At 43.7% G+C, this 24964-nt stretch overlaps 1 protein-coding gene across 2 annotated transcripts in view; it reads left to right on the top strand.

Annotated features, from left to right (window-relative positions):
• LOC120909662 (N-acetyllactosaminide beta-1,3-N-acetylglucosaminyltransferase 3-like) overlaps window positions 1-5100 on the top strand; it is a 57192-nt gene extending 52092 nt beyond the window's left edge. For both annotated transcript variants that reach the window (XM_040321423.1, XM_040321422.1), the window contains one exon: window positions 3627-5100. In XM_040321423.1, the coding sequence (XP_040177357.1) occupies window positions 3634-4782 (1149 nt within the window). In that variant the 5' untranslated portion in view covers window positions 3627-3633 and the 3' untranslated portion in view covers window positions 4783-5100. The remainder of the gene's footprint in view (window positions 1-3626) is intronic.
• The last annotated feature ends 19864 nt before the right edge of the window (window positions 5101-24964 follow it).

The raw sequence follows: 24964 nt of genomic DNA, 5'->3' as shown, positions 1-24964 counted from the left end.
GCGATTCTGTGCACCAGAAGAACGATCAAAGCGGCGGTTCCGCCACTCGATCGTTCTTCTAGGCAGCGGGAGGGGACGTCCCCCCCCCTGCCGCCATCCGGTGCTTTGCCGGGCTCTCCCGTGCCATCGGGGGCCCGGAGAGCGAATCGGCCGGTGTATTGTCACAGTTTGCTGCCTATCCTAGAATGCTCCGGAAGTCACATGGCGGCCAACTGCGCATGCGCGATGCGTTCCAAACGCAAATGCGATACGTTCCAATGGATTCACGACAGTGCACACCAGTGAAACCTCGGTCGGCATCCAGGCTCTTTCCTTAACATCCCCGTGGATTGGAGGATGTTAAAAAAAGAGCCAGGAGGCCGAGCGAGCGGAGATAGCCGTCCGAGCGAAGCGAGGACGTGAGGCCGACTGGCCACTTTCCTCTAAATCCACGTCGCCCTGAATGCCGGGTTCGCTGGTGTGTACTGTCGAAAATCCATTGGAACGCATCGCACTTGCGTTTGGAACGCATCGTGCATGCGCAGTTGGCTGCCACGTGACTTCTGCAGCATTCTACGATGGGCAGCAAACTGTGACACTACACCGGCGCTCGTTGGTGAACCATAGAGATGACTGGTGACCAGACGGTCACAGTCATCTCTATGACCGTCGGAGGACCAGGTGCAACGTTATGACGTCACGCCCGGTACCCGAGAGTAAACAAAGCCGCTATCGCGGCTGTCGGCATGTAATCAGTGTTTTTTTTTTTTTTTTTTCACCGATTTCATGCTTGTAAGCCTATAGGAGAGATGTGGGGTCTTATTGAATAAAGAGGACCTGTCACAGTGATTCTTATTACAAGGGATGTTTACAAGTGATCAAAAAAAAAAAAATGTCAAAAAAAGTGTAAAAATAAAAAAATTAAGTAAAAAAAAAAAATTTAAACTTCCCTGTCCCGGTCACTCGCGTGCAGAAGCGAACGTGCATGCAAGTCCCACCCACATATGTAAACACCGTTCAAACCCCACATGTGAGGTATCATCGCGTGCGTTAGAGCGTGTGCAACAATTCTAGCACTAGACCTCCTCTGTAACTCAAAAATAGTAACCTGTAAAAAATTAAAGCGTCGCCTATGGAGATTTTTAAGTACCGAAGTTTGGCGCCATTCCATGAGTGTGCGCAATTTTAAAGCGTGACATGTTAGGTATCTGTTTACTCGGCGTAACATCGTCTTTCACATTATACAAATAAATTGGGCTAACTTTACTGTTTTGTTGTTTTTTTAACTCCTGAAACTGTTTTTTTCCCTAAAAAAAAAAAAAAAAGGCGTTTGAAAAATTATTGCGCAAATACCTTGCGAGGAAAAAAAGTTGCAATGACTGCCATTTTATTCCCTAGGGTGTCTGCTAAAAAAAATATATAATGTTTGGGGGTTCTGATTTTCTAGCAAAAAAATTGAGATTTTTACATAAAGGAGAAAAGTGCCAAAATAGGCCCGGTAACGAAGTGGTTAAAATCCACACCAGACCTAAAGGGTCTGGAATGGATATTTGGGGGGAACCCCACGTAATTTTTTTTTAATTGACGGTGGGGTTCCCCTTAATATCCATTCCAGACCTGAAGGGCCTGGTAATGGAATTTGGGGGGACCCCCACGCTATATATATAAAAAACATTTTTTTTTTTTTAATGAATGAATTCTCTCTGAATTGCCAGAGCCGACAATTCATTATAGCCGCAAGTCCGGTTTTAAAAGTCTTTTTTTCCTTTCAGAAATGACACTTTGTGCAGGGACAGTTCTATGTACTGGAAACATGCGCTATTTCACATGCTAACTTTACACCCCCCCTAGGTACGAAATTTAAAGTAATATTTAACTTTTATTGTTTCACTTTAAGCATTATTAAATTCACTGCTCCCGAAAAAACGGCCGTTTTTAAAACTTTTTTTTGCATTGATACATGTCCCCTGGGACAGGACCCAGGTCCCCAAACACTTTTTAGGACAATAAATTGCATATTAGCCTTTAAAATTAGCACTTTAGATTTCTCCCATAGACTTTAACAGGGTGTTCCGCGGCTTTTCGAATTTGCCGCGAACACCACTAATTGTTTGTTCGTTCACCGAATAGGCAATGTTCGAGTCGAACAGGAGTTCATCCCTAGTTAGTAATTATAAATTCAATGAACATCTCGGCTATTAACATGTATTCAGGATGATTGTATTTGTTTGTGTATGGTTTCTTTGCTGTTTTGTGAAATTTTTTGAAAAATAATAAAAAATATATTGGAATGAAAAAACTGATTTAAAGACAACATTTACCAATAACCACTTGCTAAAATGTTTTTTTAGCCGTGAAAGTGCATTCCACATTAATTATGATACCAAAATGAGTGTGTGCTGTACATTGTCTCCAGCATTAATTTAGTTTTTTTTCTTGCCGGAGGCTGCCATTTTTGCAGCAGTAAATTGTTAGGCTATCAGCTGATTTTAAACCATATAGGCACTTATTTTTAATGTTTTACACATATACCTTACTATACCTGCAGAAGGGGCCAGCATTAAGTGATCTAGCAGGACTTAGTCTTCTGACTAAAGTTCCACTTTAACCACTTGCCGCCCGCCCTATTACAAAATGACACGGCAAAGTGGTTTCAATATCCTGACCCGACGACGTCTTAAGGATATTGAGCCGCTGCACACCCCCGGGGGCGCGCATCACGACGATCGTTGTTGCGAGGTGTCAGTTTGACACCCGCAACACCGATCTAGGTAGAGTCTCTGACGGACACTCTTTACCACGTGATCAGCCGTGTCCAATCAAGGCTGATCACAATGTAAACCAGAAGAGCCGGTTATCGGCTTTTCCTCACTCGCGTCTGTCAGACGTGAGTAGAGGAGAGCCGATCGGCTGCTCCTCTGACAGGGGGAGGGGGTTTGTGCTGATCGATTATCAGCGCGGCCCCCCCCCCCCCCCGAGGATGCCCACACTAGACTACCAGGGATGCCACCAGACCACCAGAGATGCCAATCAGTGCCCACAGTGGGCATCACTGATTGGCAGGCATTATTGTTTGGCACTGATTGGAATCCATCAGTACAATATAATACAACCCACCCGTGCCGCCTTTCTGTGCCCGCCCGTGCCGCCTATCTGTGCCCACCCATGCCGCATATTAGTGTCCATCAGTGCCCATCAATTTACACCTCATTGGTGCCACCTCATAGATGCCCATCAGTGCCGCCTTAATAGTGCCCATCAGTGCAGCCCCATCAGTGTCCATCAGTGAAGGAGAAAACGTACTTGTTTACGAAGTTTTGTAACGGAAACAAAAAAAAAGTATTTGTTTTTCAACATTTTCGGTCATTTTTAATTTTTTTGTGCAGAAAATAAAAATCCCAGAGGTGATCAAATACCACCAAAAAGCTCTATTTGTGGGAACAAAATGATAAAAAATGTAGTTTGGGTACAGTGTAGCACGACCGCGCAATTGTCATTCAAAGTGCAACAGCGCTGAAAGCTGAAAATTGGTCTGGGCAGGAAGGTGTATAAGTGCCCTGTATGGAAGTGGTTAATAAATATTGCAATGCATTTGTTGTGAAAAATAAGACTTTCTTTACATACAATTTTTTTTTTTTTTTTTTCAGAGTCACCATGAGGCGGTCTATTTTAAAAGTGGAAAGCATACTACTACTATGCGTGGGGCTGGTTGGTCTCTTGTTCATTATGCAAGAAAGTAAAGATGGAATAAAAAAAATTGTTGAACAGCCTGTTCTTGCTCCTCATATTACTCATGGACCTGTTGGACCTGTTACACTCCAAAAAATTGAATGGGTCTCTCAGTGTCAGGAGAACTCCTCAGTGGAAAGTATTGATGGATTTTCCAAACTGCCTGAACACATTAAAGACTTCTTGAGATATAGACATTGCAGAAGCTTTCCACAGATCCTTAACGCACCACAGAAGTGCGGTGGAAGAGCTGAATCTAAAGGGGTATTTCTGCTTCTTGCCATAAAGTCTTCCCCTGGGAATTATGAAAGAAGAGCTATCATTCGCCAGACTTGGGGGGAGGAGAACAGCTATAATGGTGCCCATGTCAGAAGGATTTTTCTCTCTGGAACTGCCAAAAATGAGAGGGAGAACAATCATTTGAGGCAACTTCTAAAAATTGAAAGCGAAACCTACGGTGATATTTTACAGTGGAACTTCCATGACACTTTTTTTAACCTGACATTGAAACAGTTCCTCTTCCATCAGTGGTTAGAGGATAACTGCCCAGGAGCTCATTTTATTTTTAATGGTGATGATGATGTATTTGTGAACACTTTCAATGTTGTCACCTATCTAAGTGGACTGAAGGCAGATGATCACCTCTTTGTTGGACAGCTAATAGCCAATGTCGGACCTATTCGTGAATCTGGTAGCAAATATTATGTGCCCATCCAGGTAACCAGTTCCAATTCCTACCCAATGTATTGTGGCGGTGGGGGAATTCTTCTATCCAGATACACTGCTCTTACCATTTACAATAAGTCCTTGGAAATTTCCCTATTCCCTATTGATGACGTTTATCTAGGCATGTGTCTGGCAAAGGCTGGCTTAGTCCCAGCCTCTCATATGGGAATGAGGACAGTAGGCGTGCATGTGCCATCTGAAAAATTAGACTCTTTTAACCCGTGCTATTATAGAGAACTTCTAATGGTACACCGTTTTGTGCCATACCAGATGCTGGTCATGTGGAAAGCTATACAAGATCCTCATCTCAACTGTGGACAGAAGCTCTCTCTATATATAGGCCAGTAACAGGGATGGACTTGGGAAGATTTTTAAGCCATATACCATTTGACACTTCTAACAAAAACCGCCTTACCTAGAAGACCCGAAGAAAGGAAAATCTGTAATGCCCATGCAAACTGGAAACCAGAGTAGAAATCTGAATCAAACTGTTCATTCTCTCATTCTCTCATTTACACTGTGAATGAGAATGTTGCAACATTTTTCCTTTCTTTTATTTTTTATTAAGAACCATTGTGTTACTTGATTAAGCACCTGTCTTCAGACTTGTTTATGCTTCTTTTTGTTAACTTATTCTCAATTTTGTATTAAAGTAATTTAACTTGAGCCATATGTTGTACATGCCTTTTATCATATTGTTGGCCTATGCTATTGAAGTGTTGTTTTGGCATCGAACCTACCTACTATCAGCACAAAGGACCTTGAGGTAGGACAAGGAAAATAAGCAGCAGGATATACATAGTTACATAGTTAGTTACGTTGAAAAAAGACACATGTCCATCTAGTTCAACAATAAAAAAATGAAAAAATAGCGAACAATACCATATACCCACAGTTGATCCAGAGGAAGGCAAAAACAAACAGCAGACCATGCTTCAATTTGCTACAGTAGGGGAAAAAATTCCTTCCTGATACCCAGAGAGGCAATCGGATTTTCCCTGGATAAACTTTACCTATAAATGTTAGTACCCAGTTATGTTATGTACATTTAGGAAAGTATCCAGGCCTTTCTTAAAACAATCTACTGATCTGGCCACAACCACCTCTGCAGGGAGTCTGTTTCACATTTTCACAGCTCTTACTGTGAAGAAACCTTTCCGTATTTGGAGATAAAATCTATTTTCCTCTAGACGTAAAGAGTGCCCCCGTCCCCTCTGTGTTGACCTTAAAGTGAATAACTCAACACCAAGTTCATTACATGGAACCCTTTTATATATTTGTATAGTTGTACATGTTGATCTTATCCCCTCTTCTCAAGAGTGAATAAATTCAGTTCCTCTAATCTTTACTCATCGCTGAGTTCCTCCATGCCTCTTATCAGTTTGGTTGCCCTTCTCCTTTTGAGAACTGGTGGCCAAAACTGAACTGCATATTCCAGATGAGGTCTTACTAATGATTTGAGCAGGGGCAAAATTCTCTTTATAGGCCAATATGTACAAATAATGGGGAAAAACAGAATCATAAACAGGGCCAGGCCAGGGTCGTCAATGGGAGGTCAGCAGCTGGGGAAAGGAAAAACAAACTGGACAAGAAGAGGATGGATGGATCACAGGAGGGACGGGTACAGGTACAAGGCTCAGGGTTCAGATAAGACGGGATCAGGTACAGATGTAGAGCTTTTCAGGGTCAGGGCACAAGGAGAGATACCAAGGCAAAGTATGATTGTGTCTGCTGGGTATTTGTACACCTCTCCTGCAATCAGCCTCAGGTGACGCCTGATTGCAGGAGAAGATGTCGGCCCCACACTGCCAGGAACCCACCGCTGGTGGACGCCAGTACTGCGGCCCAAAGATCACACAATACCACCACCAGGGGAGAGCTCCCCTGGCAGTTTCAGACTGCCAGGAGACACCTGCTGGTGGACCACAGTACTGCACGCCAAATATCAGGCAGTGTCACCAGCGGATGGAACTTTTCCTGACACACTTGCTTTGAGATCACTTCTCACATAAAGACAGACCCTGCCACCCTTCCTTTTTACCCTGTCTCTCCGAAAGAGTGCTGTGGCAAACCTAGCCACTTCTGGAACACTGGACGTTACATGTCATAGGGTTGTCTGTATTGCATGCTATGTATTCTGCTGGGTCTTATGTGGGCATAGTAATTTGTATGCTATCTAGCATTCAAGTACTTTGTTTTATGTTGCCCAATCGGTGTTCGGCAGTTTTAAACCGAACTGCCACAACACATAACCCCAGACCCCAGCTATCAACCGACTTTTCCCTCGTGCAGCAATGCCTGATGGGAGAATTATCCAAACTGTTAAGTTCCCCATGTGGTCCTCACTTTATTACCCCTGTTAAATCTGTTTGGCTGTTTGGAAACCCCTTGCATGGGGAATTATATAAATATGGAAGCCTGTGAATAAAAAGTCAGTTGACTCCCAGAGCTGTGTTTCGTCCGGTTACTGGGGGAGATTTGGGACATTGCCTTACTTTTCAGCGCTGACTGTGGATTCACCCTGGTTACCAGCGGAGATCGTGGATCTTAATATTGTACTCCGCTACAAGTGCATAGCCAGGAATATTAATAGCCCAGTAATGTGAGGATTGAAGCCAAGTTTCAGCAATACCGATTTACATCATAGCTCTCCTCATGAACCACAGCTTCCAACTCGCCTATTTTGCTTGGCAGACTTCTGGCATTGGTGAACAAACACTTTAATGTAATATTACATTTTGCTCTGGTGTTTTTTCATATCATTTTTAGTAGTACAAATGGCACTATAGTTTCCATTGGCTGTTTGCACCATGGGAACTTTCTTGTCACCTGCCATAACCCTCTCCCATCTATCCCCATTCCACCCTCCATTAATGTCTGACCCCTAAATGACCTGTCTGCTCGATGGAATTCTAGTTCACCCTCCCCCCTCAATCCTAGTTTAAATACTCCTCTAGCCTTCCCATAAACGTCTCCCCCAGCACAGCAGACCCCCTTCCATTCAAGTGTAAACAGTCTTTAGCATATAGGTTGTACCCCAGGAAAAATCAGCCCAGTGCTCTAGAAACCCAAATTCCTGCTCCCTACACCAGGTCTTTAGCCATGCATTCAGCTCTCTAATCTCCCCCTGCCTTTCCTGTATTTCACATTGCACAGGCAATATTTCAGAGAATATCACCTTGGAGGTCCTTCCCTTCAACTTGCAGCCTAGTTCTTTAAATTGATTCTTAAAGGAGTTGTAAAGGAATTTTTTTTCACCTTAATGCAATCTATGCATTAGCCAAAGGTGGTGGAACTGGGTTCCCCCCTGAAAAAAAGCCCTGCTCTTAGGGATTAGATTTGGTTTGTGTCAGTAGTAGACACTGGGATTCGGTGTTTTAGAGGTTGTTGCACCTACATTTAAGTGTTAACTTCCCAAAAAGTGTGTCCTTAAGTGTTAGATACTTTTAGTGGTTAAATGTTTGGGAAAGGAGATAAACGCTCACATAGGAGTTAATTTTAGGTGAGAGTTTAATGGCTCAGAATGTTTAGGGGGGTTAGACTAAGTATTCAGATATGGAAAGGTTAAGAAAGATCTAAGGGAGGGAGAGGGCAAAGGACTTGTTAATAATATTCCATGTGGTTTACCTGCAGCCAAGAGCCGCTAGCAACTAGAAAACTAAGAAGTACAACAATAACCCCATCACAGCGCCTTAGACTTGCAGTCAGAGACAGCAGTGCCTTACGCTGGCCATAGATGTGTTTTTTTTTTTGGTTAATTTACTAATGGGTTGAATGGAAAAAAGACCAGGGCCCTGATTCACAAAGGACTTACAACGGCGTATCTCCTGATACGCCGTCATAAGTCCGAATGTGAGGCATCGCATCTATGCGCCTGATTCATAGAATCAGATATGCCTCACTGTTGCCAAGATACGACTGACGTAAGTCTCTTACGCCGTTGTATCTTGGGGTGCATATTTACGCTGGCCACTAGGGGCGCTACCGTATATTTCTGCGTCGAATATACAAATGAGCTAGATACGCTGATTCACTAACGTACTTGCGCCCGGCGTATTAAAATACGCTGTTTACGTAAGGCGTACGACCAGCATAACTTTACCCCTCATAAAGCAGGGGTAAGTCATGTTAAGGTATGGACGTCGGAACAGCGTCTTATTTTATGTCGTTTGCGTAAGTCGTACGTGAATGGGGATGGACGTAGGTTATGTTCACGTTGACTAAGCATTGAGCCGGCGTAAATTGGGAAGAAAATTCGACATGATACTGAGCATGCGTGCGCATGCGCCGTTCGTTAGGCGCGTCATTTACGAGGGGTCACGATTCATTTCCATACAACACGCCCCCTACCAGCCCACTTTGAATTACGCTGGCTTATGCCAGCCCATTTACGCTACGCCGCCGCAACCTACGGAGCAAGTTCTTTGTGAATACTGCACTTGCCTGTCTAAGTTGCGGCGGCGTAGCGTAAATAGGATACGCTACGCCCACACAAAGATGCACCTTCCTACGTGAATCTGGCCCCTGATTCCCCCATCCACACATTCAAGGGGGATGGGGGGGGGGGGGAATGCTCCCGCTGTGTCATTGTATTCTGACAGCAGAGAGACTTCAGAATACACTGGCTATAAAATAAAATTTTCCAGCAGGGCAGTTGTAAAGAAGTCGATTGATAGAGTGAGTTTGGGGACTGCTTTAGCAGTAAAGTTATGACTAATGCCAGTCATATACAGTATATAACCCTTTTTGCATTGATATGTTATAAAGTATGCCAGAGTGATTTAGAGGACTGGATTAAAAGTTTATTTTCACTTTTGCAGCCGAATTGGAATAATACCTATTTTATATTTGTTACATGTCCTCATTCACAGAATACAACTAAAAAAAATCTAACATTTTTAAATATTATAAAATAATTCTAAAAAAAATATTTAAATATTGCAGCACCATCGACGTATCTTGATTATAGTGCCTACATATACCGTCAGAATGTTTATACTGAAATATAAAATATTATTGTATTTTATGGAAATATGTAAATCTGTGCTTTGGGAGAGATACAATTTTCCTACAATATCAAAACAAGAAATCTAAAATTCTTTTATCCGTGCTATTTTGAAGACAAGTAACACAAATTAATATTTAAAACATATATATTTATTAACTAAAGATATAGTGCAAAATTAAAATCGGGTACAATTCCTGATAAAACAAAAAATTGTAGAAGTATATCAATCGGAGATACATGATGTTTGAATGTTCAGATAATATTTACATTATATGACCAGGTAAATTCACAGCTCTTATTTAAATCATCCTGGTATATTTAAAATCTGGTAACTTGTAAAATAACCTTCCTGTGATTTCCACAGACTCTAGTAAATGGTTAGTGTTTACCTTGACACTGTGTTATCTCTTCTCAACACAAACAGATCTATTTCTTACTACTTATATGTGTACAGATCGAAGAACATTTTGTACACAAGCTCTGCAATGCAGACAAGCTTAATTTAAATTTAGAGAGAATTTTTTTTCACAGACATCACCCTAAAACCATTGTACAACTGTTGGCATTTAGCTTTTTAAAGACAAACATAATTTGTGTGTGTGTGTCTCCTAATATTTGGAATATAATTATTTCATACTGCAGTTAAAAATATAACCCAAATTGCTTAGCCAGATACATTTAAATGGTTTCAGTTATGTGTATGTAAAAACATTCATTACCAAAAGGTAAATAAACACAATTATACATTACCAGTTTTTAAGAGTTCTTTCTGTTTGAGAAGCAAGGTCCCCCATGAGGGACCTCTTTCACCCCCAAAGATAGAGAGATGGCCTTCAGAGATGGAGTGAGAGCTCTCCCATCAGCGAACCTCCAAGATTCCTTCCTGGATCCATCCGCTTGCTCCCCTTGTGTCTTCTGCAATCCCTCTTTAACACACCCAAGAAGTGGGTGTGTATCTCACTTTACTATGTCACTGACGATGTCATATGATGCTATTTAGGTGACGCTCGTGCAGTGCACTCGGATGGAGCCGTGACAGCCCTACGGACACCCGATGCCCATTATCGGCAATTTTTAAGCTGTTTCTGCATGTCGTCAAAACGGCTGTTTTTGGCCGATATGTATCGGCACCGATATATCGGTGCATCCCTAATCTCAACTATACTGATTGTGAGAGAACTGAGAAAGTTCATATGTATGGCCTTATCATATGAAACCATATAACATTTAAATAAAATCACAATAGGATTTAATATTTTTAAGGAGATCGATACCAAGATGTAATCGATTGTTGGGCGTATTAAATATAAATGCGGGAATATAAATGACTTCATTCCCTTAAGTTGAAATACAACTGGGCTTTTTATTATTTATTTGATTTCAGGGCAGTGCTGAAATATTTACAAAGTCAGCTTAAAAAAAAAAATTTTTAGCGATGTATTTTTCAGAAAATAAATTCTTTAATTTATTTTAAATATTTCTGAAACAAAATAATTGCTTGGATTTATTTTAAATATTTCTTCTTTAGGTATCCTGTTAATATAAAATACCTGTAAGGAAAATGATATAAAACAAACCTATACTTGGAATGAATGACATGTAACCGTTTTGGTTTCACTTTGTCAGCTGTGTGTGTGTTTGTATAAGGAGTGAGTCAGCCCCTCCTTTGCATCACACAGACAGACCTGCATTCCTTAAACCTGTCACGCCTAAACAAGGTTTTGGCTGCGAGCAGAAATCATTCTACTCTTTTCACCCCCCCCCTTACTTTTTACAAAGGTGGGTGTGACAACTCCCTTTTAGAGAAAAGAAAAAAAAAATTATGCTGGCTTTTTACCGTATTTTTCGGACCATAAGGTGCAGCGGGTTATAAGGCGCAATATCATTGATCAACTGCTAATGGGTTCATTTTCATACATAAGGCACACCGGGTTATAAGGTGCATTAAATGAAACAAAACTCTGATAAGTCAAACTTTATTCAACTCTTTATTCAACTCTTTCACAATAACTCTCAACATTGTTCAGTTGTAACCAGGGCTTTTTTTCAGCGGGAACGTGGGGGAACGCAGTTCCGGCACCTCTTGGACTGACTGTATGTAATGTCAAGGGGTGCTGGGGTGTGCTGCAGGGTATTGATGCTCACTGCTGGCGGATCTATTCTAGCTGGAGGGGATCTATTTTTGCAGAGGGGTCTATTGTTGCTGAGGAGGTCTAGTGTTGCTGGTGGGGACCTATTGTTGCAGGGGGGTCAGTTGTTGCTGAAGGAGATCTACTGTTGGGGGAGGGGTCTATTGTTGAAGCTGCCGGGAGTCTATTGTTGCTGTGGGGGGATATTGTTGTGGGTGGTACATTGTTAGGGGGATCTATTGTTGCTGGCTGAAGGGGAAACCAAATTCCATACAAATTACTTAGCACAACAAAATGATACTTGGCTCTGTATTGTCTAAAAGGGGCGGTACTGGGAGGCGGGTAGGTGATGGAACCAAGGGACGTTGCTCGGAGGTGGGTAGGGGCGGAGAAAACAAGTGACTCGGAAAAGGGGAGTTCCTGCACCTATTGTCTGAGAAAAAAAGCCCTGGTTGTAACACATAAAATACAAAACAATACACTGACTTTTTTAGTTTATTCCTCTACCACAAATCCATCAAATTCTTCATCTTCAGTGTCCGAGTTTAACAGTTGGGCGATTTCGGCATCAAGCATGCCCGGATCCGTCTCATCATTATCAGAGTCAGTCTCGTTGCTGTTAGCTGTTCAGTGATGATTTCGGCCTTCCTGAAAGCTGGGATGACACTGGAGACTGATACCTTCGCCCAGGCATACATGATCCACTGGCAGATAGTGGCATAACTTGCCCGGCGTTGCCTTCCTGTCTTGGTGAATGTGTGTTCACCTTCTGTCATTCAATGCTCCCACGCAGCTCGCAATTTAACTTTAAACGACCTGTTGACACCAATATCTAGTGGTTGGAGTTCTTTGGTTAATCCACCCGGAATTATGGCAAGCACCGAATTCGTTTTCTTCACTTGGGCTTTGACAGTATCGGTCAGATGGGCGCACATGGAGTCACAGATCAGTAGGGACGGAGATTTGTGGAAAAAGCCACCCGGTCTCTTGACGTAAACCTCTCTCAGCCACTCACTCATCTTTTCCTCGTCCATCCAGCCCTTTGGGTTAGCCTTTAAAATTACGCCAACCGGAAACTTTTCTTTTGGCAAAGTCTGCCTCTTGAAAATTACCATGGGTGGTAGTTTTTGGCCATTAGCCTGGCAACCGAGAACTACAGTGAAGGATGACTTCTCGTTTCCTGTAGTGCGTATAGATATCGTACTGGTCCCCGTTTTCGCAACAGTACGGGTTACGGGGATATCAAAGGTGAGAGGGACCTCGTCCATGTTGGTGATGTGTTCTGGCCGGATCTTCTTTTCATTGATCTTGTTTGTGCAGTAGGTGCGGAAAATAGCCAGCTTTTCTTCGTAATCCTTTGGCAGTTGCTGTGAGATAGTAGTTTTTGTGCGTGTAGCGCTCACCCCCGAAGGAGCCGCTGGTTATAGATTGGGATGGCGTGTTACCTCTGTGAGCATCTAGGGGTAGATGAATAGAGCAGCAATGATGGAATGTCCAAATAGCAGGTGTCTTTTCTTGTGCTTTTATATTACCCAACACGGTAAGCAATCAACTTGAGGTAGATAGCAAAGATGGATGAGGAAGAGAAATAGCAGATTCAGGTTCAGTAGTACAGAAGCAGTCCTGCTTCCCACAACCCTTTTACTTTCGTTGCCACTCCAGCCGGAGTAGGTATAGTGTACCTGGACAGCCCTCTCACACCGACCTGGCAGCCAGAGTATCACTGGGAACTTTGAGGGAAAAGATCTCTGCCACAGACCTTCCCTAGAGCTTAGATCATGGAGACAATCCTCCTTGGTAGAATTTGCGCTTGAATTTTCCTCAGGTAGTTTTCAGTTAGGTCACCGACTGACAGGTTGCTGACATCCAACCTCTCAGTGTCCGGCTACCTCGATCCCCGATGGATTGTTTAGGCCCTGTTGGATGGCCAACCTCTCTTGGCTCTCCTCAGGCGGACTCCCCACCGAACAGCTATCTTGCTTGGGATCTTCTCAGAATTGGGGACCCAGTCGAATACTGGGGCCCCGCCACAGCTTTAAATGTTCCAGGCTGACATGGTCCCGGAACCAGGAACACCGCGTGGCACGCGCACCCCGGCCTGGAAAGCCATCCCCCCGGGGAGCTGTGACGTGTGGTCACCCTAAAGGTGGGCGCCACCAGGAACAAGACTCCTGCCTAATGGCGTCTGCTCCAGAAGTACCCTCCCCCAGCATGCCCCGCGAGGGAAAACCCCTCCCGATTGGCTTCTGGCAAGAGGCACCCTAGCCTGGACTTCACTGGTGCCACCTGTCGCTCCAGGGTGATATAACACCCCAGCAACAACAGAATGGACCCACAGCACAGCCCAGATAAAGCAGAGGCCCAATTTAGCCAAATCAACTGGATGAGAGCCAACTAACTCTCTCATCCCCCCCCTTAAATTTAGAATAGCACCTGTACAGAAAGTACACAGGCGCTACACACTCCCCCCACTTAAATAGACACTGTCCTCCGTGTCCAAACAGAAGGCATTCAAGCCTGAATGCCTGACCTGAATCTGAATAACAGTAAGAGAAATATGGAAAAGATATAAAACATTGCTTTATACAAATATTTACAGCAATACACTATGACATTACACATTCATAACTATCTATTCTGCCCCATTCTCCAACAGCGTTGATAGAAGGTCAACAACCTGCAAAACAAAATGGAAGAACACACACACAAGGATATATATACGAACACACTCACTAAGGTTGGAATTGAAACTGCACCCTCTCGTCAGAGGGCAACATTTCCCTTCCTCCCAAAGAGACATTTTCAATAAGTGCTGAGAATTTCCTAAGTTGCAAAACTGTTTAGAAAAATAAATAAATATATACAAGTTAGTCTTTTCTGGGGTAGTAAAAGTGCAAAACACTGCCCCTAGTGGTCAGTGCGCTGGTACTACAAGGCTGTCCACTGTTCACTTCGGCACAAATAGCAGCAAAAGGGAGATGTAAAAAATGGTATCTTCTCCTCTTTTCCTTTTCCTGGTGCTGTGAAGAAGCCGGCAAGACCCTATCCTTTCTAACTGGTCAAACCCCCCAAAGTCCTGCACAAGTAACAAAATGTGGATCCGGAGGGATGAAAACACAAACTGGAAAGGGGCAACAGTCCTTGTCCGTAACTTCTTTAAAAGCAGCAGCAGGGATGACAAAATAGGCATGAGGCCTCTTTGTAGAACCATGGATCCAGCAGAGCAATGATGTCCCCTCGGGAATTTGTAGTGGTGACTGAAAAAACTAGATCCACTCTCCCGGGACACTTGAGGACCACTTCATCACTAAAGATGTACCGGCCTGGGCTCCAATCTTTTAAACAGCCTTCAAGTCTGTAATTCAAATGAATGAAAGTGAAATCTGTATCACGCGCACACCTAGGTACATTCAAGTGCTCCCAGACTGCGTCATGACACCAACCCTCTCTTGCTTGCTCGATCACGGGTAGAAGGGCTGGAGGCACATATGGGTATTCCCAACCGTAATCAGCGGCCACCTTTCGGATAACGATGCGCTGCAGACAGGCCAATCTAGGCAAAACACGGGGATCTCCAAGTCCCGGTAACGCAATGGCGTCAGGTGCCCTTTTTAGAACAGGCACTGTGGCAGGTATGTGGTTGGCAACACTGGTGCTGGATGCACCAACTCCCCATGTGAGTTGCAGAACATCTGGGCTCGGTGCGCTCCGGCCAGAGTGTTTCTTTCGTCGCCTCCAAGACTTGTTGGCTCGGGAACCTCCACCAAATTGAGACTCGGGACATTCGGGCTCGAACCAGTGGTCATCCCCGCCGTCAGACAAGGAGTCTAGGTCGTAGGTGTCGTACTCCTCGACAGGCAGGTATGTGCGTTCCCCAACAGGAACACTGGACAAGTCACGTGTTTGGGCAGGCAGGCCTCGACCGCAGCCGCGGGAAGCCTGTGCGGGGCCCACTTTTGCAATGGCACGCCATACGGAGACCACATTAGTAGCGGTAGCCTCCGGTACGGCATCGGTTTGCACACTGGCCACACTTTCTTTCTCTTCCACTTCGCTTACCTCCGGCGATCGGATTGAAGAAACAGCCGATGGCATGGTAAGCGTGGACGAAACGGTCATGACCTCCGGATCAGCAACCACAGCAGGTGGGGAGGGTTCCGGCCATGGGGCCTCCTCCTCCGTGGTCACAGTCCCAGCGATCCAGTCGACCTTGTACTCCCGGGGAGTTTCAGTCGGTGACTCGACCTGGAATAGATAGGCCCGGCATCTCTTGCACCGAGCGAAGGTCAGGATCCGGATGGCCAGCTCTGAGCAGCGGGGGCAGGACAGTCCGAGGGCCTCCACGCTACCACTCGAGAATAACACGAATTTCCCCTTGGTCCGCATTCGGATCCCGGTATCAGTCAAAGGAACTCCGGCAGCAGCAGACAGCAGACGGACTCCAGTAGTAGACATTGGAGGTCTCAATCTCTCAATGGCTGTAGAGGAGCAGACATGTTGCACGTGTCTCTCTCGTGGGCGGGCAATCACTCTGCTGCTTGGCGCCAGACTCACCCTACGTCTCACGCAGGGGTGGGTAACTCCTCCCACTTAATGTTCTTTTCTGGGCATGTTGCAGGCACACGTCACTCCTCTGCATGTGCACCAAGACTTTTGCTACCTGAGATTAACTCCTTCCTCACTGCACAGTCCAACACTACGACAATTCCTGGCTCTCAATAGTAGAAATAAAATCTCACAGTTCCGTTGTCAGAGGCAACAGCCGATCCCGGACGAGCCCCCACATGTATCGCTCACCCCCGAAAGAGCCGCTGGTTATAGATTGGGATGACGTGTTACCTCTATGAGTGTCTAGGGGTAGATGAATAGAGCAGAAATGATGGAATCTCCAAACAGCAGGTGTCTTTTCTTGTGCTTTTGTTTTACCCAACACGGTAAACAATCAACTTGAGGTAGATAGCAAAGATGGATGAGGAGGAGAAATAGCAGATTCAGGTTCAGTAGTACAGAAGCAGTCCTGCTTCCCACAACACTTTTACTTTCGTCGGCACTTCAGCCGGAGTGGGTATAGTGTACCTGGACAGGCCTCTCACACCGACCTGGCAGCCAGAGTATCACTCGGAACTTTGAGGGAAAAGATCTCTGCCACAGACCTTCCCTAGAGCTTAGATCATGGAGACAATCCTCCTTGGTAGAATTTGCGCTTGGATTTTCCTCAGGTAGTTTTCAGTTAGGTCACCAACTGACAGGTTGCTGACATCCAACCTCTGTGTCCTGCTACCTTGATCCCCGATGGATTGTCTAGGCCCTGTTGGATCGCCAGCCTCTCTTGGCTCTCCTCAGGCGGACTCCCCACCGAACAGCTATCTTGCTTGGGATCTTCTCAGAATTGGGGACCCAGTCGAATACTGGGGCCCTGCCACAGCTTTAAATGTTCCGGGCCAACATGGTCCCAGAACCAGGAACACCGCGTGGCACGCGCACCCCGGCCTGGTAGGCCATCTCGCCGGGGAGCCTCGACGTGTGGTCACCCTAAAGGTGGGCGCCACCAGGAACAAGACTCCCGCCTAATGGTGTCTGCTCCAGAAGTACCCTCCCCCAGCATGCCCCACGAGGGAAAACCCCTCCTGATTGGCTGCTGGCAAGAGGCCCAATTTAGCCAAATCCCCCCCCTTAAATTTAGAATAGCACCTGTACACAGGCGCTACATGCGGATGGAGAGATTACGCCTTTTCATAAAACGGAAGCACGAAGAGGGACCTCCTCGAAAGTCGTTGATCTCCATGTCGCGTGCTATCGCTGTTGCTTTGAGTTGAATAGAGACCGTAGAGACGCTTCTACCTGCGGTTCTCTGTTCAATAACCCACTGTTCAATTTTGTCCTCCAACTGTGGCCATCTTGCTTTGTTTCCTCGGAAACTCAGTTTGGTCTTCTTTACCTGGCGCAGAGCATCTTCTTGTTTCCTCCACTTCTGTACCATTGATTCATTAATGTTGAATTCTCTCGCAGCTGCTCTATTTCCATGTTGTACTGCGTGACTGATAGTGTTGAGTTTGAAATCCGCTTCGTAAGCATGTCTCTTAACACGAGCCATTTTTGGGGCAGCTGGTATAGAAAATTAATGAATGAATGCACACACCTCCTGACTACGTTGGCCATAATGCTCAATCCAAGCAGTGCAGCTTCGTAGCTTACCAAGGCCGTGTACCACATAAAAAACATACATTAGGCGCATTGCATTTTAAGGCGCACTGTCGATTTTTGAGAAAACAAAAGGATTTTACGTGCGCCTTATCGTCCGAAAAGTACGGTATGTAAAAACATTCATTACCAAAAAGTAAATAAACAAAATTATACATTACCAGTATTTAAGAGTTCTTTCTGTTTGAGAAGCAAGGTGCCCCATGAGGGACCTCTTTCACCCCCTACATGTTTGCGTTCAATCTCTCCTTCCAAAGATAGAGAGATAGCCTTCAGAGATGGAGTGAGAGCTCTCCCATCAGCGACCCTCCAAGATTCCTTCCTGGATCCATCCGCTCGCTCCCCTTGTGTCTTCTGCAACCCTCTTTAACACACCCAAGAAGTTGGTGTGTATCTCACTTTACTACGTCACTGATGATGTCATATGATGCTATGTTAGGTAGGCTTCCATAGCAACCAAGGATGCGGCCATTTTGAGTAATGCCACTTTTAACCTGTAGGGGCGGTGGTGTATAAGGAATAATGATTCTAATGTTGACTGACGTGACCTTTGCCCCTAGCTTGGTGGAACACTATTACTTGTTAAACAATGTCAAATAAATAACAACAAACCCAGACACTGTGGCAACTTCTCAATTTATGATTGAGATAAGGTTTATGATCAACACTAATGGTTTGGGAAGTTCCTTTGAACTAATACTGGAATTTAAGTTAAGCAGTTTCTAGTACTTTTAAGCTATGATGGGATTTTATACTTGGGACCCTTGTTACAATGATGTCTATGTATAAAACAGGTTTATATATGGATGTATAATTAATGCGTAGATGTACCGTGCAGATATATTTAAAAGGAACATTATTTTAAATAGACAGTACCACAGTAATTATGTATGAGCCCCATGGCCTCACTATATAAAGACAATACCAGTTGTTTGGTGTCATGCTGTGCAAGGCCCTTTATCTTGTTTATCTTACTGGGAGTCCAAAAACTTTTGAGTTACAACCTGGGGAGTTTGGTTTTTACCAGACATCTATATAGCCAGATTCACGTAGACGTGCCTAACGTTAGGCAGGCGTAGCGTATCTCATATACGCTATGCCGCCGTAAGTTAGAGAGGCAAGTGCTGTATTCACAAAGCACTTGCGTCCTAAGTTACGGCGGCGTAGTGTAAATGTGCCGGCGTAAGCGCGCCTAATTCAAATTGGGAAGAGGTGGGCGTGTTTTAAGTTAATAAGGCATTACCCCACGTAATTGACGTTTTGAGCGTACGGCGCATGCGCCTTCCGTGGACATAACCCAGTGCGCATGCTCCAAATTACGCCGCAAAGACTCATTGGTTTTGACGTGAACGTAAATTATGGCCAGCCCCATTCACGGACGACTTACGCAAACGACGTAAAAAATTTTTTATTTGACACAGGTCCGACGTCCATACTTAACATTGACTATGCCATCTTTTTGGTGGTTTATCTTTACACCTGAAAACGGCTTACATAAACGGCGTATCTTTACTGCGATGGGCAAGCGTACATTCGTGAATAGGCGTATCTTGCTGATTTACGCATTCTAGGCGTAAATCAGCGTATACACCCCTAGCGGCCAGCGGAAATAGTCAGTTAAGATACGACGGCGCAGGCGGTCGTATCTTAGCAACATTTAAGCGTATCTCAATTTGAGAATATGCTTAAATATACGACGGCGCAGATTCGGAGTTACGACGGCGTATCTACCTTAATCTGGCTAATAGTCTCTTATAAAGGCATAGAATCCTTGTCTATTTATGATCTCATGAACTTAATTTCACCCTTTGAAGAGAATATGGCTGTCCTTCTGTTCATAATATACATGAATAGGAAAAATACATAGGCCCGGATTCAGAAAGACTTACGACAGGCGTATCTGTAGATACGCCGTCGTAAGTCCGAATCTGCGCCGTCGCAACTTTAAGCGTATGCTCAAACTGATATATGCTTAAATGTTGCTAAGATACGACCGGCGTAAGTCTCCTACGCCGTCGTATCTTAACTGCATATTTACGCTGGCCGCTAGGGGTGTGTACGCTGATTTACGCCTAGAATATGTAAATCAGCTAGATACGCCTATTCACGAACGTACGCCCGGCCGTCGCAGTACAGATACGCCGTTTACGTAAGGCTTTTTCCGGCATAAAGTTACCCCTGCTATATGAGGCGCAGCCAATGTTAAGTATGAACGTCGGGCCAGCGTTGAATTTTCTGTCAATTACGTTGTTTGCGTAAGTCGTTCGCGAATAGGGCTGTGCGTAATTTACGTTCACGTCGAAAGCATTGGCTTTTTGGGGGTTAATTTGGAGCATGCGCACTGGGATACTTTCACGGACGGCGCATGCGCCGTTCGGAAAAAGCGTAATTTACGTGGGGGTCACAATAAATTTACATAAAACACGCCCACATTTGAATTAGGCGGGCTTACGCTGGCCTATTTACGCTACGCCGCCACAACTTTGCTTTGTGAATACTGCACTTGCCTGTCAAAGTTGCGGAGGCGTAGCGTAAATAGGATACGTTACGCCCGCACACAAATACGCGCTCCCTACCTGAATCTACCCGAAATATGCATATTATAAAGGCCTATGTGTATATTCTTTTAACTCCAAATGTTCCAACACTATCTTTAGAAATGCTATGTTCTGAACCCTCCAGCAAGTAAAACTGCTACTATAGGGGGCTGGGCGGCTGGGTTTGCCATAATTAAGGCAAGCCATAGATGATTTGATTTTCTTTCCTTCCACTACAGATGGAAATTCCCCTATCAACGCATTCAGTGCAAATGGGGAATACCTCCTGCAGCGCTTTTGTGTTCTGCCATCAGGGAGCCTTCCCAGACAGCAGAACGCAATGATTACCAACAGTGATCGCATGTAAAAAACATCGACTTGGGTACAACCAGCCTGCCCATAGATGAATGTAATCTCGTTCAGTCCCTGCTGAACCAGCCAAGATTTGATTTGTCTATGGCCAGCTTAATCCTGTCTGTACTGTGTAGGCAGATTTTAATTCTAAATTATAACTAGATTTTAAGTTACAATTTATCCTAACAAAGGGTTAAAAATGTAGAAATTTCCCTACTGCAATGTATGTTATGGAGAACCTCCCTTGGGACAGATTCGCTCTAAAGACTGGTACACAGGGGCTGAGAATCGGCCGGTTCAACAAAACCGGCCAACATTCAGCCAGTGTGTACAGCAGCCTGTCCGACAGAAGCCGGTCTAAGGACGGGCATGCTGGAAATCCATGATCCAAACAGCGCTGGCAGTCAATGGCTATGAGCGCTAATTAGTGTGCTGGCGGGGGAAGACCCCCTGTTAGAACATAATGGCACAGCGGAGGAGATTGCTGCACTAACATCTTAATTAGTACCATGACCTCTCTGTTAAATTAGGTTCCCAGCAGGCATGCACTTTTATGTCGACAGAATGGCACGGCTGGGCAAATGGGCGTATATATACGTCCCCTTTAATTTGCCGGCCGTGTGGTTGCGCGCTCCGTGACCATGCCCGCAGGACTGTCTGTTCCCTGTCATCAGGAAAAGCAATCACTGACGTGTCAGCAACACTTAACCCCTTCAGCGCCGCCTACAGGTTAGCCCCTTCACTACCAGTGTAATTTTTACAGTAATCGGTGCATTTTTATAGCACTGATCACTGTAAAAATTACAATGGTCCCAAAATGGTGTCAAGTGTCCGATGTGTCCGCCATAAACTTGCAGTCATGATAAAAATCGATGATTCCAGCCATTACTAGTAAAAAAAAAATATTATTAATAAAAATGCAATAAAACTATCCCCTATTTTTTAGACGCTATAACATTTGCGCAAACCAATCAATGCTTATTGCGATTTTTGTTTTTACTAAAAATATGTAGAAGAATACGTATCGGCCTAAACTAAGTGAAAAAAAAAGTTTTTTTATATAATTTTTTGGAATATTTATTATAGCAAAAAGTAAAAAATATAGAATTTTTTTCAAAATTGTCGCTCTATTTTTGTTTATAGCACAAAAAATAAAAACCGCAAAAGTGATCAAATACCACCAAAATAAAAGTCTATTTGAGAGGAAAAAAAGGACGTCAATTTTGTTTGGGAGCCACGTCGCACAACCGCGCAATTGTCAGTTAAAACTAAACGAGTGCCGAACCGCAAAAAAAGTGGCCTGTTCTGCGGCCAGCCAAATGGTCCGGGGCTTAAGTCAGACATGGCACCTCCTCCTAAGAAACATCTATAAGGTAAAAAGTAGTTCTAAAAAAAAATGTTGGGTTCACACTATAGTCCAGTGCCGCTTCCCGCATCGCATCTTCCTCACAGGCAGTTCACACTGTGGGTGTCAATACAAAGTAATTGACACCCCCAGATCGGTACCCTGTTAATTCGGACAGGAATCAGATAGCATGGGTGTGAATACCCATGTGATCCGATTCCAGTAAGGGGGAAAAAAAAGTTCCCGTACCTTCTTTGTGCGAAACCAATGCGAGTTCAGCCATACAACTGGCTGAATTCACATTGCACAGACAACGCACGTGATCTGATCAGCACAGCAATGCAGTGTCTGTGTTTACAATAGTGTGAAACCAGGCTCAAGGTGATATTCTACTGTTGTATTGGGAAGCATCTAGTAACAGAAGAAACCAGGAGTTGAGAAAAAAATTCAAGGAAATGCTGTGTTTAGTATTGCATACAGTACATCTCTATGTGATCAAGCAAGTTTTGAAAAAGATGAGTAAGGGTATAAGGCACAGATACTTAAAGGTTATGTTTGTAAAGTTGGAAATCTTGGCTATTAAGGTGTGTATAAGTACAAAGAAAGCACACCCTCGACTTTATTTTCACTAAAGTATTTTACATGCTATGTCGCAATATTATCTAGTTCTAATAAAAAGCTTAGCACTGCCTTTATGAAAGGATGATAAATATGAGAAAAATCTAGACAACCATTGCTAAATTTCTGAGCAAACTAGAAACTGGCTTTCAATATTCTTTGAGTTCCTCACTTGGAGCACATATACAATATTTGTAAAGTCAGAAGGGTTAAGTTTTTTTTGTTTGCATAATTTTCAATGTCACTGGCAGAAAATTATTAAAGCAAGAGAATAAGCATGTTAGCTACGCATTCTGGAACAGTCATGCTAAACACAAATGATATTAAATCTTGCAAAATGGTAAAAGTACAACATAAACAAAGTCCCAAACATGATAAAACAGATTTTCAGTTGAGCTTGCAGGCAACACTTCAGACATGGATCTCAGTCAGGGTGACACTTGGTCATTAAACAGTCCACTGTGTGACTGACCAGCATTAGAACCGCCACCTAGGGGAGGGGCATGCGTGGAGCTCACAGAGACAGACATGTCCTGCTGAGGCTCCCCTTTTCTCAGGACTTCACGGCCAGCATACACACCTGAATGGAAGGGTAATTATTTCAAAAGCTTACCCTGGTCTTCCTCAGTACCCTGGGAACATTTTAAGATGGTTTATGGAGCTGTCCGGGGAAAAAAATAAGATGAAACCCATCAGGGATAATTCATCTAGAGGCCCCAGTAAAATGCCTAAATCTCCTCACACAGTTTTACCTCACGCTGCCAAGCAGCAGCTGCAGTTACCTCATGAACTATATGATACAGACTGTGAGGACAGCACCATCTGCCAGCCACAACAGACAGGCTCTTTACACCCAAATGTTCTAACTCAAATAGAAAAAATGCTACAGAAAGCATTAAAGCAGACCTCCGACCATATTACCGAGAAATTAACAAAAGAAATACGTGACTTAGGTCAGCGCACGGCTGAATTAGAAAACAGAGTGCATGACATAGAAACTAATGTAATGATTCATGAAACTGAATTGGACACACTTAAAGATGAAAATTTCTCGCTGCAAACTCGTTTAGAAGATTTTGAAAATCGCGCACGTCGCTCAAACCTTCGCATACGAGGTATACCGGAGTCTATTATTGATCTACAATCAACAATTACTGCCCTATTTCAAGAGTTATCACCGTCAATTCCAATTGAGAGACTGGAAATGGACAGAATACATAGAGCATTAGCACCGCGCAAATCTGAAGGTCCCCCCCGCGACATAATTGCGAAATTCCATTTCTTCCACACCAAAGAACAGCTTATGGTCGCTGCAAGGAACAAAGAATCCCTTATCTTCCAAGGCCACCCGTATCAGATCTTTGCTGACCTTTCCCCAATAACAGTCGCTAAACGGCGCTCAATGAAACCCTTATTACAAAACCTACAACAACATCAGATCCCATACCAATTGGGATTCCCTTTTTCACTACGCTTCACATATCAAGGTACCAAGCACTCATGCAGAACCCCTGATGAACTACAGAACACCCTACAAAAACTTCATCTCTGTGAAAGACCTTCAGCCAGCCCTCGCCGACGTACAGCATCCAGTTCTCCACAAAATTTCTCCAAAGTCCAAAATGACAGAACCAGACAAAGCTCATCTAAGAGGGGTCGATTCAACTCTCCAAACCAAGATACTCCGGACTCAATGGACTGAATACATTTTGCATATCAAATCGAATTTCACTAAATATTTTTGATCTTTCATCTACTTTTTGGATGCTAAACACTTAATGTCATTTAACCTTCTTGAATTTACTTCCCCTAAGCAGGCTATTGTCCTTTTTTTTATTATTATTATTATTATTATTATTATATATTTTTTTTTTATTCCAATTTTTATCCCCTTTTTGGTCTAGGATAATTGAAGTTTTAAATTGTCCAAATTTTTTTTTTTTCCTATTCCCATTGCACCCTTCCCTCCTCATCCCATCCTTACCCGCCTCACCCCCTTCTACTTCCCTCATATTACCCCCTCCTCCCCGCCCCTTTCCCCTAATCCTTTTTTACCCACAACAAGGGTTCTATATTATTTTTGTACAAAACTGTTTACTAAATAGAAGTAAATATTACTAATATATTATTAATAATTGGTATTTTATTTCTTCTCATCCTAATTATTAATGACATTACTGCCTCTCCTACAACTGGCAACCCAGAGGTAATTTGTATAATTCAACAAAATTTATAATCTAACACTCTCCCTGTGAAAACATAAAACACAATTGTTAGATTAAAATTTTACATCTACTAATGTTGAAAATATTATAATATTTCTTAGATTTAATTTATT

The sequence above is a fragment of the Rana temporaria genome, chromosome 1 (genome assembly GCF_905171775.1).
Source record: "Rana temporaria chromosome 1, aRanTem1.1, whole genome shotgun sequence".
Classification (NCBI taxonomy): Eukaryota; Metazoa; Chordata; class Amphibia; order Anura; family Ranidae; genus Rana; species Rana temporaria.
Note: the sequence above shows the minus strand (reverse complement) of the source record. Positions and strands in the feature narration are given on the sequence as shown.